Below are 23,018 nucleotides of genomic sequence, written 5' to 3' on the forward strand. Positions count from 1 at the left end.
GTTTACAATTTGCCTTGCACCGAGTGGTGTTGTTGATTTGTTTGCAACACTGCCCCCCTTTCTAGGTCTAAAGCATCGATGCAAAGGCATTGAAGTGGAGTTGGGGTCTGAAGGTGAAGCCCTGGGTTGGTCTGTACTGCAGATGCTCACCCACTGGATCTTCCTCTTTCAGCAAGGGAGGGGCATATCCAAGGGCTGGGAATGTTGGTTCCATAGATTTTTCAGCATCCATTGAATTTTGCGTATGTGTAGTCTTGCCAAAGGCAGTATGTGCATCAGGGATGCCATGCGGCCTAATAGTTTCAGAAATTCCTGAGCTGTCAGAAAGGTTCAGGAAAGGACCTGGTTGAAGTAGACAGAGTTCCTGAATCCTTTGGTCTGGTATGAAGGCTTTCATGCAGTCTGTGCATAGTCTGCATCCCAGAAAAATCATTTCCTGAGAAGGAGTCAGGCGAGATTTTTCTACATTTATAGTAAATCCCAGAAGAGAGAGGGTGGTGACACCTGCTGCAAATGGAGGAGTAGGAGCCGATGGTCTTGGTGCAGGATGAGGTCGTCTAGGTAGGGATATATTTGTATACCCGGTGTCCTGCAATGGGCAATGAAGGGGGCCAACACTTGGTTAACACTCTGGGGGCTGTGGATAGACCAAAGTGCAAAGCATAGAACTGAAAATGGCAGGAGCCTATAGAAAATCTGAGGCATTTCCTGTAATCCGGATGAATAGGGATGTGTAGGTAGGCATCCTTGAGATCTAGAGCCACCATGAAGGCTTGGGGGGGGGGGAATTAGAGGCAGAAGAATAGGTAAGGTTTTCATTTTGAAGCTGGGTACGAGAAGGAAAAGATTGAGAAAGGAAAGATCCATCCATGTACCCTCTTTACTGGGGACCAGGAACATTCTGGAGTAGAACCCAGAGTTCTTTTGTGGGGTGGGAACTGGTTCTATGGTGCCTTGCTTTAGGAATTGTTGAATAATGGGAGGGAATAGGTAAATCTGTTTTTTTGGTGGTTGTGGAATGCCTAGAGAGGGTGGGAGCATCCACCAAGTCATGTAATATCCTCTCTGAATGATGAAGAGGACCCATCGTTCTTTTGTAAGTTTCTGCCAGGAGGGGAGGGAAAGAGTGAGATGGAGGGGGGATAAGGGTGTTTTTGGATGCAGGGTGGGTGAGTCACAGTGGAGGGGGCCTGGGGTGGTCAGGCTGTCTCGAAAGGGAGTGGCATGAGATCTTGAGGTAGAAGTCTTTCTCTGATGTCTACATCCCTTGGATTGTTACATCGAGGGAAAGGATTCCCTTCATACAAAGGATGGTTTTTGAGGGTAGTTTCTGTGATGTCTAGGAATGGGGGGGTTGTAAGGACTAAAAGGCCTTAAAGAGGCTTTGGGAAAAGGATTCCCAACCTGATATCTGAGGGGGGCTCAACGTGTTTGGACTTCCATTTCCTTTTCAAGAATGTGGTAGACAAGGGAGCAGCAGACGTTGGCCTAGCAATAGGAGGAGGAGGGGCTTCCGATTAGATGAGCAGTGGTTCCCCTCCCCCATCAGACTCTGATAGCTGAAATACCTCAGTGGACGTACCTTCGGTATCCCACACACTGGCTTCCATTGTGGTTCCCGGGCCTGCTTGGGAGACAGTCATCTGAACGGACTCTGGGTCTGCTATCGCTTCTAGAGCCAGTTCGGATGCCTGAGATGCAGCCTGGGATTTGGGCCTAAGTTTCTTCGCCTTCTTCTGAGGTGGCTCATCAGATGGGCCTACTCCTACCTCCATGCCTAGCGCCAAATGCCCGAGTCTCTGATTATCAAGGTAAAGATTTAAAGCAGCTGGTCGGCTAGGAAGTATTTTAGGGATGAACGACTTACAGACAGAACAGGATGTATGGTTGTGGGCCTCGCCTAGACATAAAACACACTTATCATGCATGTCCTTGTGAAGAATCTGTTTCCCACAAGCAGACTTCCCTTTCCTAGCTGACATGTAAATCTAAAAAAAGCAAGCAAAACAATTAAGAAAAAATCTCAGTGGGCACTTATCTGAACGGTCCAAATAGTCATCTGGTCTCAATACTCAAAACTGTAGTTGTCTGATAAAACACAAAGCAAGGTAGAACTGGCAAACGGACATCCGATGATCACTGCGGCAGAAAAATTCTGAGGAGGGTACGTGCAGATGTCACCTTTCTACCTAATGCCAGTTTATGGCCCTCGTAGCCGATGTCACACATACCCTCTGTGCAAAAACTTTGGTATACTGGCCGGACAGTGGCACTGTAGGCAGCTACTCCCTACTGTTATGAATACTGCAACATCAAAATAGGAAGACATCCACACTTCCACCATAACCAAGAAATCCTTTTATCAGGCCCACCTAATTTACAATTAAATATTTTCAAGAGCCAAAGAAATCACCCAACTATTGCACTTTTCTCTTATCTGACCCATCATCAAATACAATGTTCCTCTGGTAAACCTAAATACAAGCATATCATTCAATTGGAAAGGCACCAGTAATTTTAACCAAGAAAATTAAAGGCTTTAAATCATTCAGCTATCCTGACCAGCATCGAGTAAAAACAGAGTTGTGCTAATCTGCTGCTCCGAGTTGACCCACGGCTCAGTCTGAGGCATTTAGAAGACCCAATCCTGTTTGACCCACTTCTTTGCAAACCAGGTGGTTCTACAAGCACCCATAGCAGACAACTAAATTTACACCAACAGATACACTAGTCTTGCATGAGGGCTAGGTTCCTAAATAAAAATAATCCCAGCCAATGGAGTTAACATTACAGGTCAAGCAAAAAAACACTTTATTAACCACTAAAGCTAGTCTTGACAACCAGATGGTTGGACATGTTGACATCCAGCTTATGATGCATGTCCCTGCTCAACTTGAAATATGATTACCATTAAATGTTGAAGGGTAATAAGAACTTAAGCACATTTACTTAAAAAGATAAACAGCTAATATTATGGTTCCTGTGTTCAGTATCGAGTACTGTTCCTATGCCTCCATGAGGCTTTGAATAAAGCTACGGAGTATTAAAAAAACACAGATTATGTTTGACAAAGTAGAAAACTTTAGATTACTGTCAGAAAACATGGGCAATTCAAATATTTACACTACTACAGTTTTTATACATAGGACAGATGTTTTAGAAATATTGCCTAGAGGGTTAGAGGACAAAATGAGAAACTGGGTGAGTCACTATCACAGATGAGAGGGCTCCTAGAATCTCCTGGGATAGCACAACATTTCTGAAGCAATGTAGGGATTTGGAGACACTAGACACAGACATACTAAAAGCAAGAGCTATGCAAATATACATTAAACTGAACAGACACAACAGTAATCCTGTTTAGAAGGATATAGTTAAGTCATGTATTAAAATGGACTCAGTTTGTGATGTATTTGACAGAACACAGTTTGTGATGAGAAGGAAAGGTACCTGCGTTAACAATAAAGCAATACAAATGAAGGAAACTGTTAACACTGATCATGAGAAGTTAGGGTGACACAGAATCTCAAAACATTTTCTGATGATAAAGGCAGGGAAACTCCAAAATTGGCTCCAGAAAAACAGTATGGAGGAACCAGTACTTATTTATATACTTTGTTGACCAGGTTGGTCCTGCTAGGGCAATGGACTCTTTATGGGAGACCCTAGGTGTAACTCATACTAACTAGAGAAAATTTGGCCAGGGCACCAGGGAACCTCTGCTACTCTTTCTTGACGAGCGTTGTGGGATCATTTACAGCTACCAGGGCTACGAACAACTCAGGCAAATGAGACCCCTTGGTTTACAGTCTCTTCTAAAGGACCACACACTCAGGAGTGCAGCACTACCCTTATGCCACACCGCAGTGTCAGTATTGGAAAAATTAATCAGACTACCTGGTGTGAGAATAGAACTCACAACTTTCTGCACCTAAGGTGAGGGGTGCCACCTGTTACGCTACTGAAGCTATTAAAAATGAGAAAAGGGTTAGGAAATGTTTCAACTATAGCCTGTGCATGAAGGTGTATACAAATATTTAGCAATTTTGGGATCAAAACAAGAGCTTCCTCAGATGGTTCAGTGGCAATTCAGGCAAATAAGACTTTACTTATGATTTCTTTATTCATATCAAAGTATGAAATATTGCTGAAAAAGAGAAGTAACAGACAAGATGAGAAAGGACTGCACAAACTTTTGGGGAGAATGTACAGAAGGAAGAGGCCAGTGTCTTCAAGAAACAGTCTAGTAAAATATACTTGTATTTGCTTAGAAGTTTCTCTGTTTATACACTAGTAAAACTAATTAAAACTACTGTGGGTGTGACAGGTGGTTGCTGGAAGCACAAGGATCACAAAAGGGGTACAGGAAGACAAACTCTTGGACTGCCGACTCTTAAATACAAAGTTTACTTCCACACATTAGTAAGAGCTGCCTTTAATGAGAAAGTACAGTTTTGTACCTACCATAAATGTAGATGTTCGAGGATCCACATTGCTGCAGTCCTTACTATTGGGTGTAGTCCGCTGTCCAGTCGGCCCGAATACCAGAGTATAAGGCTGACGTCGGTCAGGGCGCATTAGACTGACGTCAGTACGTCAGGGTACTAATGCGCATGACCGACGTCATATCCTCAGTCTTTTCTTGCCCCAGATGTCAGAAGACCCTAAAAAGACAAGGCCCAAAATACCTGCACCAAACATATGTACAATATATACAAAAGGATATATACAAAAATATCAGCATACAACCTCACCTACACAAGCACCCCTAAACACAGAGGGAAGGAGGGAGACTGCAGCAATGTGGATCCTCGAACATCTACATTTATGGTAGGTACAAAACTGTACTATGTTCTTCGTTCCACATTGCTGCAGTCCTTACTATTGGGTAGAATCCCAAAGCAGAGGTAAGGGAGGCTGGCAAATCATAAAGAAGCAGGAGCTGACAACATGCCTTGCAAAACAGCTGTGGCAAAACCAGCCCTAGACTTAGAGTAGATAGGAAGGTGATAATGCTTAGAGAAAGTATGCACTGAACTCCAAGTAGCTGCCTCCAAAATATCCTTAGTTGCCACCCCCCTTAAAAATGCTGTTGAAGTGGCAGTAGCCCTAGTGGAATGAGGCCTAATCCCAGCTGGAATCTCCTTGCCATGATGGGAATAACAAAATGCAATGCAAAACCCAATCCACCTAGAAATAGTTTGTTTTGACACAGGCTTGCCCTGCGAACTCAAAGCAAAAGAAACAAACAACTGCTGAGACTGCCTAAAATCCTTAGTCCTGCTTAAATAATAACGCAATTGCCTGTGTACATCTAAAGTGTGCAAAATCTTTTCCCCTTTATTTTGGGGGTCTGCATAAAAGGTAGGCAAATGAATAGTTTGGTTTAAAGCCACACTAGAAACCACCTTAGGCATAAAGGAAGGATTAGTACGTAATGATACCCTATCCTTATGGAAAATCAAAAGGGCTCTACTGCCATAAGGGCCTGCAACTCAGACACCCTTCTTGCAGAAGTAATAGCCAACAGAAAAGCAGTCTTCCATGACAAGTATTTCAATTCAGCAGTAGCCGCAGGCTCAAAAGGTTGTAGAGTAAGTTTTTCCAACACAAAATTGAGATCCCAAGCAGGAGTAGGAGCTCGGGGGTCTTATATTATTTGCCCTCTAAGAAACTGCTTGAACAAAGGATGCGAAAACAATGGTGGGTCACAATCATAGTGAGCTGAAATTGCTGCAGCATGAATCTTAATGGAAGAGAAAGACAAACCTTTGTCCAATAACTCAGTAAGATATTGAAGAGCCACACTCAAATTAGGCTCAGAAATCTCCAAATTCTTTGCTGTACTCCAAAATAAAAATCTCTTCCATTTTTCTCGTACACTTTCCTTGTACTAGGTCTTCTAGCTTCCATAATCACATTTAAAACTTGTTGAGGAAGTTGAGACCTGCTGTGTTTCAACACAGAATATGCCAGGCTGTTAGATGAAGAGAGTGAAGCTTGACATTGAGCAGATGACCGTCCTTCTGAGATAACAGATGAGGAATCAAAGGTAAAGGCCATGGAGGCTTCCTTACCAGACTCCTTAGTAGTGGATACCAGTGTTGCCGAGGCCAATCTGGAGCTATCAAAATCATCCTTGGCTTGTCTTGTCTGACTTTTAATAGCACCTTTGGAAAAAGAGGCAGAGGTGGAAAGGCATACACATGAAGGTTTTTCCAACTGAAAGACAGAGCATCCACTTTCCAAGCTGTGTGATGAAACCCCTTTGTGCAAAACTTTAGCAGCTGGTGGTTTAGTGGAGAAGCGAACAGATCTATGTCTGGAGTTCCCCATGACACTGTCAATGTTTGAAATACATGAAGATCCAGTTTCCACTCGTGGGGATCCATGATTTGTCTGCTTAACACATCTGCTAAGGAGTTCTGTGCTCCGGCAGAAACCTTGCCTGAAGAGTTAGTTGCAAGCTTAGCGCAGTCTCCCATAAAATCATTGCTTGCCTGCATAGAGGATAAGAATGGGTTCCCCCTTGCTTGTTGATGTACCACATGACAGTTGTGTTGTCTGTTAGAATCAACACCTGCCCTGGAAGAAGTAACTCCTTGAAAGCCATTAATGCAAACTGGACTGCTAACATCTCCTTCATGTTGATATGTAGATGCTGTAGTCTGGCAGGCCACTTGTCTTGTATCCACTTTCCATTTAGATGAGCTCCCCAAGCAATGTCCGAGGCATCTGTCGTTAAAATCTGACTGCCTCTGGCCGGGTCACAGAGAGTCCCTTGTTTAGGTGACATTCCTGAGCCCACCACAAGAATTCTTTTGAAGGCAAGGTATTATTTGAATGACAGTGTCCAAATCCTGGCAGTGCTGTGTCCATACATTTTGAGATACCATTGTAGCTTCCTCATATGCAGTTTGGCATTGGGAAGCACCAGAATACAAGATGCCATGAACCCTAATGCTTGAAGGACTGTCCTTGCAGTCAGCACGGACTGATGAGATAGTTGATGGAAGTAAAGGGATAGACTCTTTTGTTTGTCCGGGGTTAAAAAGGCCATCTGGGCTGCTGTATTCAGTCTCACACCCAGAAAGCACATGTCTTGAGAGGGTACTAGACTGGACTTTATTTCGTTCACAGAATACCCTAGGCATCTTAGCACTGCTATAACATATTCCAGATGCTGTAGAAGGTCTTCCTTTTCTTGAGCCAGAATCAGGCAGTCGTCCAAGTAAGGATAGATTTGAATTCCTTTCAGCCTGAAGTAAGCTATCACTGGAGCCAGAACCTTTGTGAATACTCTGGGCGCAGTAGATAAGCCAAAGGGCAATGCAGAGAACTGATGATGAGAATTTCCAGCTCGAAACCGCAGATACTTCCTGCAACTTAGTCTTATAGGCACATGAAGGTAAGCTTCCTTGAGATCTAAAGTTACCATCCAGTGATCTTTGCCCAGCAGAGGTAAAAGCTGTTGTAACGTCAACATCTTGAACTTGGGAATGTCCAGATAAGTGTTGAGGATAGATAAATCCAAAATTGGTCTCCACGTGTTCCCCTTCTTTGGTACTAGGAACAGGCGAGAATAAAATCCTAGGCCCCTTTCTGATACAGGGACTGGCTGAATGGCCCCTATTTGGAGTAACTGAGAAATTTGCTTGAGAGCCTCTTTTCTTTGTGGAGGAGGAACGTCTGGCATGCCTTTGAAAGGGGGCAAAGTATGGAAATAAAACCTGTAACCGTGGTGAATGATATCCAACACCCATCTGTCTTGAGTAATTAAATCCCAATTTTCCTTGAAAAGAGACAGTCTTCCTCCCAAAGGAGCTGCCAGACGAGAATCTACTGGCAGCTGAAAAGGCAGGTCATTGGGTCTGTTTACGAAAGGACTGACCCCTGCCCTCACCAGAAGTCTGAGCAGGTGAACTCCCTGTTCTAGGCCTAAAAGAACCTTGAGCTCTGCCCCTACCACGTCTAGACCTACCCCTAGACTGGGAATCATAAGCAGGATATGTCCATCCCTTAGTAGGCCAATTTCTACTAAACTTGGTGGCTGCACCTGCAAAAAATCTTTAACAGTTTGCATAGACTTAGCTTTGTCCTCCATTTTCTTCAAAACTGCTTCCACAGGCGAACCAAACAACACATCCGACTGTAAAGGAGCATCCAAAATCCTTGTCTTAACATGCTCAGCTAAATTCTGATCCCTCAACCAGGCATGTCTGCGAAGAACAGAACTAGTGGCAGCCACCCTCGAGGAGGCCTGTACAGCATCAAAACCACATTGCAAGGAATGCTTACCCACTTGTTCAGACACATGAACTAAATCCAGCAACTCTTTACACTCAATACCTTCCGCCAAAGCATCCACCTTAGATTTCAGTTGTGAAAGGAGATAATTTTGATATTTAAGCATGTGAAACTGACAATTCAACGCCTCATGGCTAAAGTGGAAGAAGTATACACTTTCTTTCCCCATCTATCCAAAGCCCTTGCCTCTTTATCAGTGGGAACAGGGTTTTTAACCACAGAGGCCTTAACACCTTTAGGTCCCTGAGAAACAGTTTCGGGTCTGCCCTAGGACTCTTAAAAAGATACTTATGAGCTTCAGGCACCCTATAGTACCTATCAGGTTTAACAGGAGCAGGAGGCAAAGAATCAGGGTTCAGGGAAGCCTCTGCAAAAACATCTTCCACCACATTCAACACAGGAGGTATAGCTAAGGGCCTATGCTGAGGTAAAACAAGAATTCCCTAAGCCTTTTCCTGGAATCAGAGTAATCCTGACCTTCCCATTTAAAGTGCTCCCTCATGGAATGCAGAGTCTCTGAAAATGAAAAATCCTCAGGAGGAGAAGCTGTAGGAGTGGAATCATCCACATCAGAATCAGAATAAGGAGGATACTCCTGCAAATCTTCAGAAGACTCAGAAGCCTCTGAACACTGTTCAAAACTATCAAACTCGGTTCCACCCTAGGCCTCTTATCAGGAGGGCATAGAACCTCTAATCATAGTAATCAAATCTTCTGCCATTTTAAGCATATGTTTCTTAGGCACAGAACCTGAAATGCTAGTAGAAGCCCCCACTGAAGCAGAACTTGGCCTACCTCTCAAAGAAGTTTTGGCAACAGAAGGAGAGGCTCTAACTACCTTGGGAAGAGAGGGAAGAACAGTTACCTGAGAAGCCCCCTCAGCCTGGCCTACCTCCTGAGAAGGCACATCCTGTAACAGTATAGTCTCTGCCTGAGACTCCAAAGAAACTCCTGGCAAAACCTCTGGCTCCACTGAGCCTTCTAAAGAACCGACGTCCGGGACTGCCGGTTCATCAACCCTAGGCCGTTTGTCCTGCGCTTTTGGCCGGAGCATCCGACGGCATTTTATAATTGCAACGCTTCCCAAACACTAACCTGGCACAGTCTAACCGCCTCTTAATAGTGCGCTTGTTAAACCTAGCACAAGAGCGCATCCAACAACGCCGTGCTCAGGCCCTAAACAAGGTATACACAAGGTATGGTAATCCCTATGAGGTATCTGTTTCCCACAAGAAATACAGTTATTCACTTTTTCTGACATCCGGTTAAATACTGAGGCAAGAAAACAAAATGTTCTAGCCAACTCTGATTCGGTCTGAAACTCCGCGGAAATATTTCAGAACGCCAACCTGCACTCGCAAAACTGCTTCTGCATCGGACCATGCGGCAAAAAAGACTGAGGATATGACGTCGGTCATGCGCATTAGTACCCTGATGTACTGACGTCAGTCTAATGCGCCCTGACCGACGTCAGCCTTATACTCTGGTATTCGGGCCGACTGGACAGCGGACTACACCCAATAGTAAGGACTGCAGCAATGTGGAACGAAGAACATCACAGACGTAGATACTCCATTACTTCTTATGGGAGCAGAATAGAAAGAAAATTGAAGGCAAAAGACAGCTACTTGCAGCAAGTATGCTGCTATCTAATAAAGGTGTACCTCGACACTATGAATCCGAGAGGCATAACAGTTAGAGAATTCAATATCTGGGTTAACTGAAATGAAGGAATGCATATGTAGGCAATGCAATAAAGCTACACTTCTGAAGAAATGGAATCCAAGGAAGGATCATTTAAACAGTGCAACTTGATAAAAGTACGAAACAGCAGGCAAAAAAAGGTAGTTAAACATTTACGAGAAGGTAGGACTCGCTATTCAGTAAACCTACACCAGAGAGACTGGTTACCCAATTGGGAACCCTGCACAAAAGGATGAGAAGGTAAACAGGGAAGCAATCGTGACAGTTGGAAAGTGGAAGGCTTTGAGCTGTACAGCATTCTGAAAAGACACCATTTCCGCGGCAGTTATAAAAATAAAAATGAATAATTAGATAAATTTCAGTACAGTTTTTTTTCAATTAATATGTTGCACTGACATCTGAATATTGTAATCACTAGGGTGGATTGTGCTTGGTTTAGAGTGCTAGGGCTATATCACTAAAGGTATGTGGAAATAAAGTGTATACAGCCAGCAGCTGATGAACATTTTGGAGTGCACAATGGATGAAGACTGCAAACTATATTAACAGTTAAGTTTCCAACTGTTCTGAATGGTTTTGGTTAAAAAATGCTGATACGCTTACCAATATATCCAGGCTTTAAATATTAATCATATGATACAAGGTATGATGGCAGTCTGAAGATGAAGCCACATCAATACAAACAGCAAAACAGAAGCCAGGGAGTGTAAGTACACAGTAAAGCTTAGACAGCAAATTCAAGAAACATACCAGGAACTTGATACCAATTTTGCCTCCAGTGCTGACACAAATCCCCTAACAAAAACTATCCAAAAAAAAGAAGTGTGTGAGGTCTGCTCTACCAGGATCTCACAAGACTGCCCCGGTAGATGTAAAAAGAGGAACACAGTACATACAGGAACGCATCAAAACATATTACTGCATCACTGCAATGTTGCACAGTGTGCTGGAACGTGTTTCAGAGAGGACACACTGAAGCAGAGAGATTGTCACTTGAAGTTAAGACAGAACTCGGGTCAAAACTGGCTTAGAAATTAACAGGCTGCAGCATTTTAAAACAGTGAGCTGAACACAAATGTGCAACCTTTAGTTCTCTTCAGAGAACAAGCATAAATATATGACGCTGGTGTAATTTCAGAACTAAAATGAATATGTGTCCGAATAAAAGTGATCTTTTTAATTTTTGCATATGCTGCAAGATAAAAAGTGCTGTTCCTCCTTTGCTTTTATGGTAGGATGCCAAGCAAAGGGCTCAAAGAAAGGAAGTGCATGATCACCACTGCAAACTTGCACCATCTCACACTTAAATTTACAAAGGTTGTTCTGATGGGCTACACAGGCTCCCATTGGATCTTTACACCTTTGTCAGTATGTACTACACTTAGGACTGAAAATGAAAGAATCTACGAAAGACCTGAGTATTTGCAACAAATGAGCCAAACATCTGTTATAGCAGTCCTACATTAAAACCAGATGTCACTGGTTAACTACTCCTGGATAAACCATAGCTACAGTCGCATTGCCTAAAGTACAGAACAGTTTTTTTGTGCTTTGCCTACTCCCATGCCTATAACACTTCAATGAACAAGAATTGAGCAACAAAGAATGCTGACTTACCAGTTCTAACCACGGTACAATGCATTCACTGTGAAAGAAGTGATTGCAGGGCAACTGTCGAACCTGTTCACCTTCCCTGTAGTCTTCTTTACAAACTGGGCATTCCAAGCCAGTATCTGAGGTTGGGGTAAGGGGGGTGGTGGAGTAAAGGAGACACACAAATACTTGGTCACAAGATGGCAAGAGCAATGAATTTACTCAATGATGTTCGTTCAGAGAATCACTAATCTACTTCACGGGTCTGGAGTCAAGTGAATGACGCATGAATGTATGAAAAAGACCAATAAAATTCACTCCAATACCCAAAACAATTATAGCAAAACTCTGTTATTCAAGGTACCTGCATAATTCAAGCTGGAGACAAACATCAATCTTAAGACAGAATGTGCCTTTGGTTCATGCCTAGCAGTAAAATCATGCCAGACTTAATGGCAACCATCTTCTTAAGGATTATGCCAACAATGATCTCAAAGCCCTCAAATAACACCTAGATTACTGTATACATTCAACAAATTAACCACTTTACTCATTTACCTAAACAGGCTTCATGTACCTTTATATATTTTTCATATGCAAATATGAACTGTTTTATGTCGAAGTATTAAGATACACTGTACATACACATTTAAAGCTTGATAGACTGAGGTCCATTCAGTCAAGATTAACGAACCAAACATTCATATCTGCCTCCTACATAAAATGTTCTGGCAAAAGCCTCTTTGGTCTGCTTGGTCGGAACAAATTGACTTTGAGCTACCTTTCAATTAACAGAACTATGTACCAAATAGCATTTGTTAACTGTACAGTCTTGCTTTATCTACACCATGAACAGGAACAGGTAAGCACACCAGTCAAATATATACATTATAAATTTCAAACATATGACCATTTATGTGTAAGTAAATGCCATTTCGTTAAATTTTTACTATAGCATTACCCTAATGACTAGTCCACTAAGTGCCATAACTCTAACCTTAATAGAGGACTTTGCTACCATAAAGATTTGCAGTACAGAGAGGAAAAGTTCAGAGCTACCATTGGGGGGGCAGAAAAGACCTGCCAAGCAAATATAGAGAACTAAGAGTGTAAAGGAGACTTCCTTTTTATCTATGAGCCATGATGTATGTAAACTGTTAAGGTCTTGGGGGGGGGGGGGTTGTTTAAAAAACAAAAAAACAAAAACATACATGAGACTTTCCAAAGAAGCTTCCCTTAGTCTCTCTATGCTACTAAACCATGATGTAAACACTTTTGACAACCATGTACTCACTCTAAGATGATTAATATGCACTTGGTATGGCATGGCATTACCTCCACATAGTGCCTTTCTAAGCTGTTGCTCCAACTGCCCTGTGTCGTTCCTCCACCCACCCAGTGGACAGCCGCCTCCCCAGTATGTCTCACCATGTACCATTTATTGCTGGGGTTAAGGGGTTAGCACACTGAAAATGTCATATGAGTTACTGAAACCCATTTGAAATGAGTTCTAAATGCAAGAAACACACAAATACTACAACAAAAAAAGGATATACACAAGGTTGCTTAAAAATAAACTCCTGCAGTTAAGGGTAACACTGGGAATGGAAAACAAGGGGACAGTTGGTAAAAATAATAGTAAGTACATGCAAATTTGTTGCATCATACTTAAAAATGATCCAAAATTACCAACACAGTCTAAATAAAAACATTGAAAGAATACCCTCAAAAGGGAGGAATAATACAAAAACTTGGGAAAATGAATCTTGGATATGATGCTCTGAAGAATGGATAATGTAAAAGTGTAGTGTCAACTCTGTGAAGTAGTTAATAAGCTGCTTCACACAGTCACGAGTACAGGGTTTGATTGCTTCCAAATGCATTTGTCTGCGAGCAAGTCACTTGAACAGACAGTGTTCCTGTGTCACCTTTGAAAAGGAGCATTTCTGTTCAGTGTGTTTACCTGGTTAAGAAACGCATAATCTTATAAAAAGGTTTAAAATCCAAGGCCAAGAAAAGGCCTGGGTATGATCAGTTTCTGGTACCAGAATGCCATAGAACAAGTCCCCTTCAATGTTCTGCTGATGGTATTCCTGTTTGTCCAGTGACTGCTGTGACAAAGGCTATGGCAGGATAGCCCAGTCTCTCATACTGCTTACACAGAATCTAAGAAGACTAAGACAATTCTATCATGCACCCTTCTGACACTAATACTTTTCAAAGTTATCTGTGGTCATTTTGAACCATTCCTGATATAAAATGGAAAGCATTCCTACTAGGTTTTTTGATGGACGATGGGGTAGCATATGACCAAGTAATGCTAATTTACACTGCTAAAAAGCTCTTCAAGTGGAAAGACGTTGCTGATGCTGTTCAGACTCTCAATGACTTTTCTTGGTACTGCTGCATTTTATACCACTGCTTCTTTAAAACTGCAATAAATGTTCGATCACGCTACATCTTAGAACAGATCAATGAATTTGGTAGTGGATTTTTACTTGCCAAGTTACCAGCCCTGATGCACAACCTTCAACGAAGGCGCGCCCATTCATGCACGCCTCCACACACAAGACTCTCTAGCTGAGAATCGAACGCAACGTCTTGCTGTGAGGCAACAACGCTACCACAGCACCACTACTGTGGATAAACAACAAGTATTTGTTAGAACTGTAAGGTGATAAATTAATTTTTTAAAGGCTGAAGCCATGCCTACTGGGAGTTAAAGGTATACACTCAAAAGAGCTCTGCTGGAGGGAATGAGTTAAGGATGAGGCCACAATGTTTGCACCAAGATCTGAATTAGCTTAACAGCAGCTGCCTGATACTGAACAAAATGGATGTGGCAATTAATAGCTCTGACATCTGAAAGAGGAGAACAAATATCCCATATCTGCCCAAGATACAGAACGCTATCATTGGGAAATGGTTATAACAGTGATGATTTTGACTCCTCAACAATCCAGCCTACTGCAGCTGGGTCAGCCAAGAGATTCTTCTACACAGTAAACTGTGCGAGCAGATTCACCACAAAGGTTGAAGATTACACAACAGGAGAACTACTGCAGTATGATCCCTTACCCATAGGAATTTTAGTCACATGTTGACGCATCCTTCTGGTTAGAGTTCTAGAGTTATATGGATATATCCAGAGTGGAGGTGGAATTATCTCCCAGCCTAAGACATGGACCAAACATACAGCTAAAACAAAGTGCAGCCTACATCATTTTCAATTCTTGTTATGGTAAAAAGGCTAGTTGTAAGTGTGCTTCAGTTAGGGACAAATGCCCTCGGGTCCTCAATCTGTAAAACTTGCAAGGACCCAATAAACTGTTCTAACAGTTACAACATTACAGTAAAGGCAGACCTGGGGGGCCCTGGAAAAGGCCTTAAAGGAAAACTCCACACTCTCCTACTGTTTAACTCAATTCTTAGGTTTCTTTTCTCCCTACGATACGTTTGCAGTATTGTATAGGTACCAGCAGCCTGCTTGTACTTTTTAAAAAAAAAAAAACTTATTGCCTTGCATTTGAATCAAAGGAAGGGAAAGCCCATCTACTTTTTTTAAGCTCAACTTCCCACATACTTTGTAGAGGAATTTGTTTATGCCTGCATGACATGTCATAAACAGTTAAATCTGTAGTTTACCCTGTTAGGTACTGCTGTCAATTTTGGATAGGCAATTAATCCTGCTAATGTTAGGAACACAACAACTGATATAAAAAGACACATTTCAGAAGTTAGGCCAATTAGTAATGAATGGACACCTCCCCAGGCTGGTATGAATCAGGGGCGGCTCGTCCTATCGGACTGCAGCCCCCCCCCCACACCTACAAAATAAAACAAAAAAATATCTGTGAAACAAAAAATTTATGACTGCCTTACCGGCAGTCCGGATAGGGACAAACAGGTACCCAGCAAGCATTGCTGTGAGATACCATGATTCTGTGCGGTGACAACTGCACCACACAGAGGAGCTCCGGACTGCTTCAGCCGCAGTCAGAGCCAATAAGAGGACTGAGCTGCTCTTGCAGGACTTGTGAGACTTAGTGCATGCGCGGGAGTACTGATTGGTCGTTTGGTGAAGGAGGAGCATGCAGGATTTAGTAGCAGCAGCATGCAGGAGTTTACTTGGTCAATCCTGGATTGGATGTACCGGCCTGGTCGTATGCAGGAGGAGTCGGTGGTCGCTGGATTGGGTCGTGCAGGAGAGCTGATCGCTGGGCTAGCTGGGCTGGTAGGAGTGTGTGTGTGTGTGTGTGTGTGTGTGTGTGTGTGTGAACGAAAGAGACAGAAGAAGGGACTGTGTGTGTGTGTGTGTGAGAGAGAGACAGAAAAAGGGACTGTGTGTGTGTGTGTGAGAGAGAGAAAAAGAGACAGAAGAAGGGACTGTGTGTGAGAGAGAGAGAAAGAAAGACAGAAGAAGGGACTGTGTGTGTGTGAGAGAGAGTGAAAAAGACACAGAAGAAGGGACTGTGTGTGTGTGTGTGTGTGAGAGAGAGAAAGAGAGAGAAGGGACTGTGTGTGTGTGTGTGTGTGTGTGTGTGTGTGTGTGTGTGTGTGTGAGAGAGAGAGAGAGAGAGAGAGAGAAAGAAAGAGACAGAAGAAGGGACTGTGTGTGTGTGTGTGTGTGTGTGTGTGTGTGTGTGTGTGTGTGTGTGTGTGTGTGTGTGTGTGTGTGAGAGAGAGAGAGAGAAAGACAGAAGAAGGGACTGTGTGTGTGTGTGTGTGTGTGTGTGTGAGAGAGAGAAAGAAAGAGACAGAAGTAGGGACTGTGTGTGTGTGTGTGTGTGTGTGTGTGTGTGTGTGTGTGTGTGTGTGTGTGTGTGTGTGTGTGTGTGTGTGTGTAAAATGCCCCAGTTATATACTGGTGGCTAGAGAACAAATGGTGTTGGGTAGAGATACTCAGGCTTGAATCCTATACCTTGTATGCAGGTGTTAAGGACCTGAATTCCTTACCCACCACCATTTGTAAAAAAATTGCTGATTTTTGCCTCCTATTTGATCTGATCTGTTCCTCATAATATATGTGGTTTCTAAATGTTGCAATGCTTGATATTTGATGGTGCAGTGGTAGTATTGTTGCTTTACGGCTGCAGGTTCTTGGGTTTGATTCTTGGCTGGGGTGCCTTCTGTGTAGGGTTCTGCACCTTCTCCCTGTGTTTGTGTGGGTTTGCTTTTGTGTCCTCCCAAGTTATAAAGACATGTCTGCATTATTTCTTCCTGGGCCTCTGCTGAAAATTGTTTTTTTTGTTCCAAGTCAGATTGTCCTGATTAACAAATGTTAAATAAAATTGACAGGCATTTGAATTTCAGACTTCATATTCTTCAGAAAATACATAGTAACGCAACCTTTTATTCTAGCAATTTTCTAAGTTTATAAGATGAATATTTGAAATGTGTCCTTATTTTTGGGACTGTATTGCCCCATTATTGGCTTTGGCCAGGTTTTTTGTGCTAAGGTTGACAACTATGGCAAGAACCGAATTCAATGAATATGTCTGAGGGCTGTATTCCCTCATTACTGGGTTTGTCCAGGTGTTTTGTGCTAAGAGGTTGACAGCTATGATGAGAAATGAATTCATTAAATGATAGCCATTTAAGTTTCAGTCTTCCTCTCTTTCACAAAGCAGCTGATATGGCGTAGTGGTATGTTGCTCTGACTCTTTTGCACAGGGACCTTGGCAGTAAAATGTATGGTGGTAACACAGCATTTTCTACAACTTTCCAAGATTATACAAGCAATGTTTAATGTGTCCCTGGTTTTTGGCCTTTTGAGCCCCCCCCCCCCAATAAATTTGGCTTTTTCCAGATTTCTTGTGCTGCAAAGTTGAGATGCAGTTAAGTATTGAATAGATTTTACAAGAAGCTGAGAGCTGCAGGGGAAGAGAAGTTTAGTGCTGCTTATGGAAAATCAGCTTGCAATGTTAATAGCACAACAGGTTGTGTACTTGCTTTTGATGCAGAAGGTTGTTGGTTCTACTCCCACAAGGGGTGAATGCTGCTGTACTGAAAAAGTTGATACTAACTATGAGCCTGTTATCGGTTTGCCATCCATTTCCTACTGCAATATTACTAGCTTATCATTTTTAATGTAATATAGGCAATTTTTTCCTCAGGGGCATCAGACACTTTATTTTTCGACGAAACCATGAACTATAAAGGTTTTTGCTAGCAGCAACCTCTTCATTAGTTACAGATTTATTTAATGTGGAATTATTTAGATGACTTTTTTTTACTTCAGAGATTGTGCATATTTACTGATAACGGTGGACTGTAGAATTGTGCATATTTACTGATAATGGTGGACTGTAGAAGTTTGAGTAGACTTTGATGAAGGAAATGTTCTGAACTGGGCAGTTTTGTCATTATTGGTGCATGCATTTTGTTTCATTGTTTACTGGAAAAATATTCAAAACAATAGGAAGGTGTATCAAAGAGCATATGTATGTTTCATATGCAAGGGGCCTATGATTTGAAAACAGCCCAGAATTAATCTTTATCTGCCACTGGTAAAATGTATTTTCTTTGAATGTGGGTTTCAACGCTGTTTCAATGAATGCGAGTTTCAAGGGCAGAGAAGTTTTAATGCTAAGTTTGTTTAGCAGATGGCTTGGTGTTTGTGCTGTAAAATGCAAAATAAAACTTTCAAATGAAGTCCAAATCATCATGGAAGTAAACCAGTATGCGCATTAGTGTTTATGGTAATTGGAGTGAAATAGCCAAGTAATGGGATCACTGGAATGGCTACAGGAGGAGGCTCCATTTGACCATGGATTTTGTGAGGGGGAAGGGCGGAAAACTTAGACAGCCCCAGCTGAACTATACCTCCCAACTGTCCAGATTTTCAAAGAATGAATAGATTTTTGCTTCTTATTTTTGGTGTGTTCCTCATAAAATTTGTGGCAAATCATTTAGGAATTAAGTCACTAAATAATGACACACTGAGTTTCAGACTTCATAACCAATGCATGCTAAAGTAAGACTTGTTCCATCAACTGTCTCAGTTTATACAAGAGCAATTTTTAGTACCGTTAATATGTTCCCCCAATATATTTGGCCTTGTCCAGATGTACTGCATTAACATGTTGAGAGGTACATACATGCAAATTGCTTTATAGAATTAGGCATAGCCAAACCTCTCAACTGTCCCTGATTTTGGCTCAAAATGTTGCTCTTCCCCTAATAATCCCTTCGCAAAATAGCAATTTTGGAAGAAAACATGGAGGGTTTACAATTAAGAAATAACTGTAATCATAGTTATAGATTACTTTTTATTATTTTATTTATTATTATTTATTTATTTTATTTTACATTTGTTAACCGGGATGGTCCGACTGGATACATGTCCTTTTTCAGCGGAGGCCCGGGGAGAAAAGCTCCAACAGAGTTACATTGATAATTAGGTACAGGTAAATGAGCTGAAAGAACTTAACAAAAACATAGGCTATTTACATACAAGTACAAGACTGCCATTACTATTTCTGAGATTACTACAAATGTAACATTAATAACATATTAGCAAGGACGGTAGGCAGTATAATGACAGAGTTAGACAGGATACATATTTCTTTATCACAGTATACAAAGTACTTATCATCTTAGCTAGTTGTTTATGTTTTAGTTAATGGCACAGAGCTAGTCTGGGTTTGAGCAAGGACATAGCCAGTGTGACTTGAAGTGGAGTTTTAGACTATTTTTGAATTGACTTAGAGAAGTTGCAAGCGTGATGTTATTTGGGAGAGAGTTCCATATTTTACCAGTGGTGTTGGCAAATAGCGCGTCGCCACCTAGTTTGAGATATTTCGTTGTTTGGACAAGGAGTCTGTTTGCTGAGCGAAGGCAGCTTAGATTGGAGTAGGGAGTCATTAAGTTTTTTAGTGCTGGGGTATTCTCAGGTTGTTTAAGGATTTTGAAGGCCTCTATGAGTTGGGACTGGTGAAGAAGGTGTGGGAATTCTATCCATCCAAGCTTTTTCAGGTTAGTACAGTGGTGTGTTCTGTAGGGTAGGCCTGTAACGAACCTGGCAATGTGATTATAGCAGGATGAGAGCTTGGCCAGATCAGATTTGTTAAGGTGAGTGAGGACAGGAGAGGCATATAGTAGGGTAGAGAGAAGGTGTGAACGGGCTGTGGCTGCCCTGGCATTCGGGTAAGGAAGGCTTTAATTCTATATAGGGTCCCAAGTTTCTTGTTGACTGACTTAATGGCTTGGTTGATATGTATATCAAATCTGAGTTTATTGTCAATGTTTACTCCTAATAGCTTTGTATAGGTGTCTGGGGAGATGATGGTCCCATTATTGGATTTTATAGTGAAGTTTTCAGTCGGAGATCTATTGGTTGGGTAGAAGAGAAGTAACTTGGTTTTGTTTGGATTTAAGATCAGGAGATGGTTGGCAAGCCAGTTTTCGACTTTGGTGAAGCTATGTTGGGTGGTAGTTAGTAGATTTGCAAGAGAGGCATTGGAACATATTATAGTCAAGTCATCTGCATACTGAATGCAGGTGGCTTCCGGGATGACTGTTTGGATGTCGTTTATGAAGACTGAAAAGATGAGAGGTCCTAATATGGAACCTTGAGGAACTCCTATGGTATTTGGTAGTAGGCAGGAGAGCTTGTTTTGCCACATTACTGCTTGTTGTCTCCCAGTGAGGCAAGCTTGAAACCAGTCAAGGGCTGGAGTATCTAGATACAGGGTTTTTAAAGTATATAGAAGTAACTGATGGTTTACCATATCGAAGGCTTTCAATAGGTCCAGGAAGAGAGCGGAGGATATTTTTTTATTATTCCGGTTAAGATTAATATTTTCAGTAAAAGAGAGGAGGGCAGTGGTTGTACTATGATGGGGTCTGAATACATGTTGAGAGTCTGTGAGTAGTTTATTTTGGGTTAGACAGAGCATTAGTTGGTTGTGCATGCACTTTTCCATAATTTTGGCAAGTGGTGATAGTATGGCTATAGGTCTATAGTTGGATAGTTCTGTGGATGAACCTCCTTTGTGGAGTGGAATAACATAGGATATTTTCCAAATTGAGGGGATTGAGGCCTCGGTTATGGTTCTGTTAATTAGGATTGAGATAGGGTAGGCTACGACATCTGCAGCAATTTTGCAGGTATTCAGCCGGCAGAATATCGGCTGAAAGGGTGGTTGGCTTCAGTTTTTTTTCAAAAGGGATCTGATAAAGGATGTGGACACTGGCTGGTAGTTAAAAGAGAGTGGTGAGTCGGGTATAGTGTTTATAGAAGTGTGGGGAGGAGAAAGTTGGTTAGCTAATGACTGGATGGTTTCTGTGAAGAAAGTATTGAATGAATTGGCTATATCTTCTTGGCTCTTGTCAGATAATGTTCCTGGGGTCGGAGTAGTGGATTTGCCTGGTTGGAGAAGTTTATTTATGCCTGCCCAGTACTTTTGAGGGTTATTCTGATGTTTATGTTGCAGATTATAGAAGTAATTTTTCTTATCTAGTATGATGGCTTTTTTAGTCTCATTTCTAAGTTGTTGGAATTTGATACAATCTAGGGGTAGTTTGGTAGTGCGCCATTTATCCCATGCTTTGTCTCTAGTTGTTATTTTGGTTTTGGTGTCTGTTGTTAGCCAGGGTGCTAGTTGAGTTTTAATTCTTATTGAGCGTTTAGGGGCATGCGAGTCAAGTATAGTAAGGAATGAATTGTTAAATGATGACACTGCCTCATCAAGGGGAAGGAACTTTAGTTTTGTCCAGTTACATGATTTGAGTTCAAGTTGAAATTTAGTTGGGTCAAAGTTTTTCTTGGATCTGATAGACCTATAAATAGGTAAGCTTGTACAATTAATTTTGTCTTTCATGATGTATGTGAGCAGGTGATCACTAAGATCATTAGGGAGAGTTACAGACATATAGTTCTGGGATGACTGTTGCAGTATCCAGTCTAGTATACTCTCTTTTGGTTATTGTTACCTGCGTGTGGTAGATGATATTATCTGAGAGAATCCATGTAGGTTAACAGGGATGGGGTTGGACTGTGCTGTGCATCGGTTCCAGTCAATATTAACATCGCCCAGGACAATGATTTCTTGAGGGTAGTTGTTGGCTATCCAATGTAGAATGACCTCTAGTGTTTCTACATTGTTCCCAGGGGGAATATAGGTGACAATTAGGTTAATGCCCTTATGATTATTTAGTAGAATTTTTAGAGCTAGTATTTCAGCGTTAGAGACCTGGGGTGGTTGTATAGGGTTAGTTATGATGTTAAGTGTGCTATTATACAAGACGGCTATTCCACCTCCTCTTTTCTTTACTCTATCTGCCCTAAGTATATTGTAACCAGGAGGCAGGATCTCATTGTCTTTGGTTGATGGCGGAGCCATGTTTCAGATAGACACATTATGTTGGGGAGGTATGTGGCTAGTACAGCATGCAGGCTATGTATCTTATTGTTTAGGCTTCTAATGTTTAAGTGGCATATTAGGAGGGAGTTGACCAGTCGGTGGGAGAGTGGTGGGCTGGTAGGATTTTGAGTTAAGGTTGGGCCTGGATTAGGATGGATGTCCCCATCTTTGGTTATGTTTTTTCTTAGATACGCTAGTAGTCTAATAACTTTGAATAGTAGTTTTAGTTCATATTTGGATTTTGGTGTTGATCGGAGTGGTTTTTTTAGAAGCAAGTGGTTGGAATTTATAATTTTTGGGGTAGTGTAGTAGTGGGCAAGTTCCGCAGTCAGTGGAGGTAGGGGGGGTCTTGGTTTGGCATTTTGGATAAGAGAAACCTACGGATGTGAGATTTTCATAGCTAGTAAGAAAGTATGGCAGAATTAAGAGTGGTAAGATAAGAGGAAGGAGTTTATAATTATTTATAGACATGTTATATGTCATCAATGGGTAATCAATGTGCTTCAGAGGAATCGTAGTGGTTAAACAGTAAAGTGGTGGGGGGGATTGGAGAGGAAGTTGTGTAGGTTGGAGAGGAAGTAGAGGTGTGGCCTAGTGGCTATAAATGTAGACACAGTGGGGGCGGGTGGGATAAGGGGGGAAGGGAGGGGAGCGAAGCGAGCCCGAGCATAGCGAGGCGAGCGGGCTAACCAGTCCCAGTTTTTGGTCCTATGAGTGGGGTAAATAGTCTGATAGTGTAAGTAAGCAGATTGGAGTACAGGCTTGAAATTCAACATAAACATATACAGTTGTAAAATGTCTAATACAATTCAACATAAATAGGCATTTACAGTTGTAAAACACTTGGAAAACCGATCATTTAACAATAAATTTTGGTTTACAAAAAGGGGGAAAAATTAAATTTAAACCTGGGGGCCCTTTGGGGTTAAAAAAAGGGGGGGAGAAAAAAAGGGGGGGCCCAGTTTTTTACTCTGAATGACCAAGAAAAGTAGGAGAAACAAATTGACAGGATCTTGAAATGCCCGCTTTAATTTCAGGGGGAAAGGT

The 23,018-nt window shown here is 41.8% G+C and overlaps 1 protein-coding gene across 1 annotated transcript in view; it reads right to left on the reverse strand.

The window, feature by feature from the left end:
* RNF115 (ring finger protein 115) overlaps positions 1 to 23,018 on the reverse strand; it is a 766,070-nt gene that overhangs the window by 146,833 nt on the left and 596,219 nt on the right. Inside the window, exon 9 of the mRNA XM_044079986.1 lies at positions 11,629 to 11,744. Coding sequence (XP_043935921.1) covers positions 11,629 to 11,744 — 116 coding nt within the window. The remainder of the gene's footprint in view (positions 1 to 11,628; positions 11,745 to 23,018) is intronic.

Source organism: Protopterus annectens, chromosome 8.part0 (genome assembly GCF_019279795.1).
Source record: "Protopterus annectens isolate FY-2018-M chromosome 8.part0, PAN1.0, whole genome shotgun sequence".
Taxonomy (NCBI): domain Eukaryota; kingdom Metazoa; phylum Chordata; order Ceratodontiformes; family Protopteridae; genus Protopterus; species Protopterus annectens.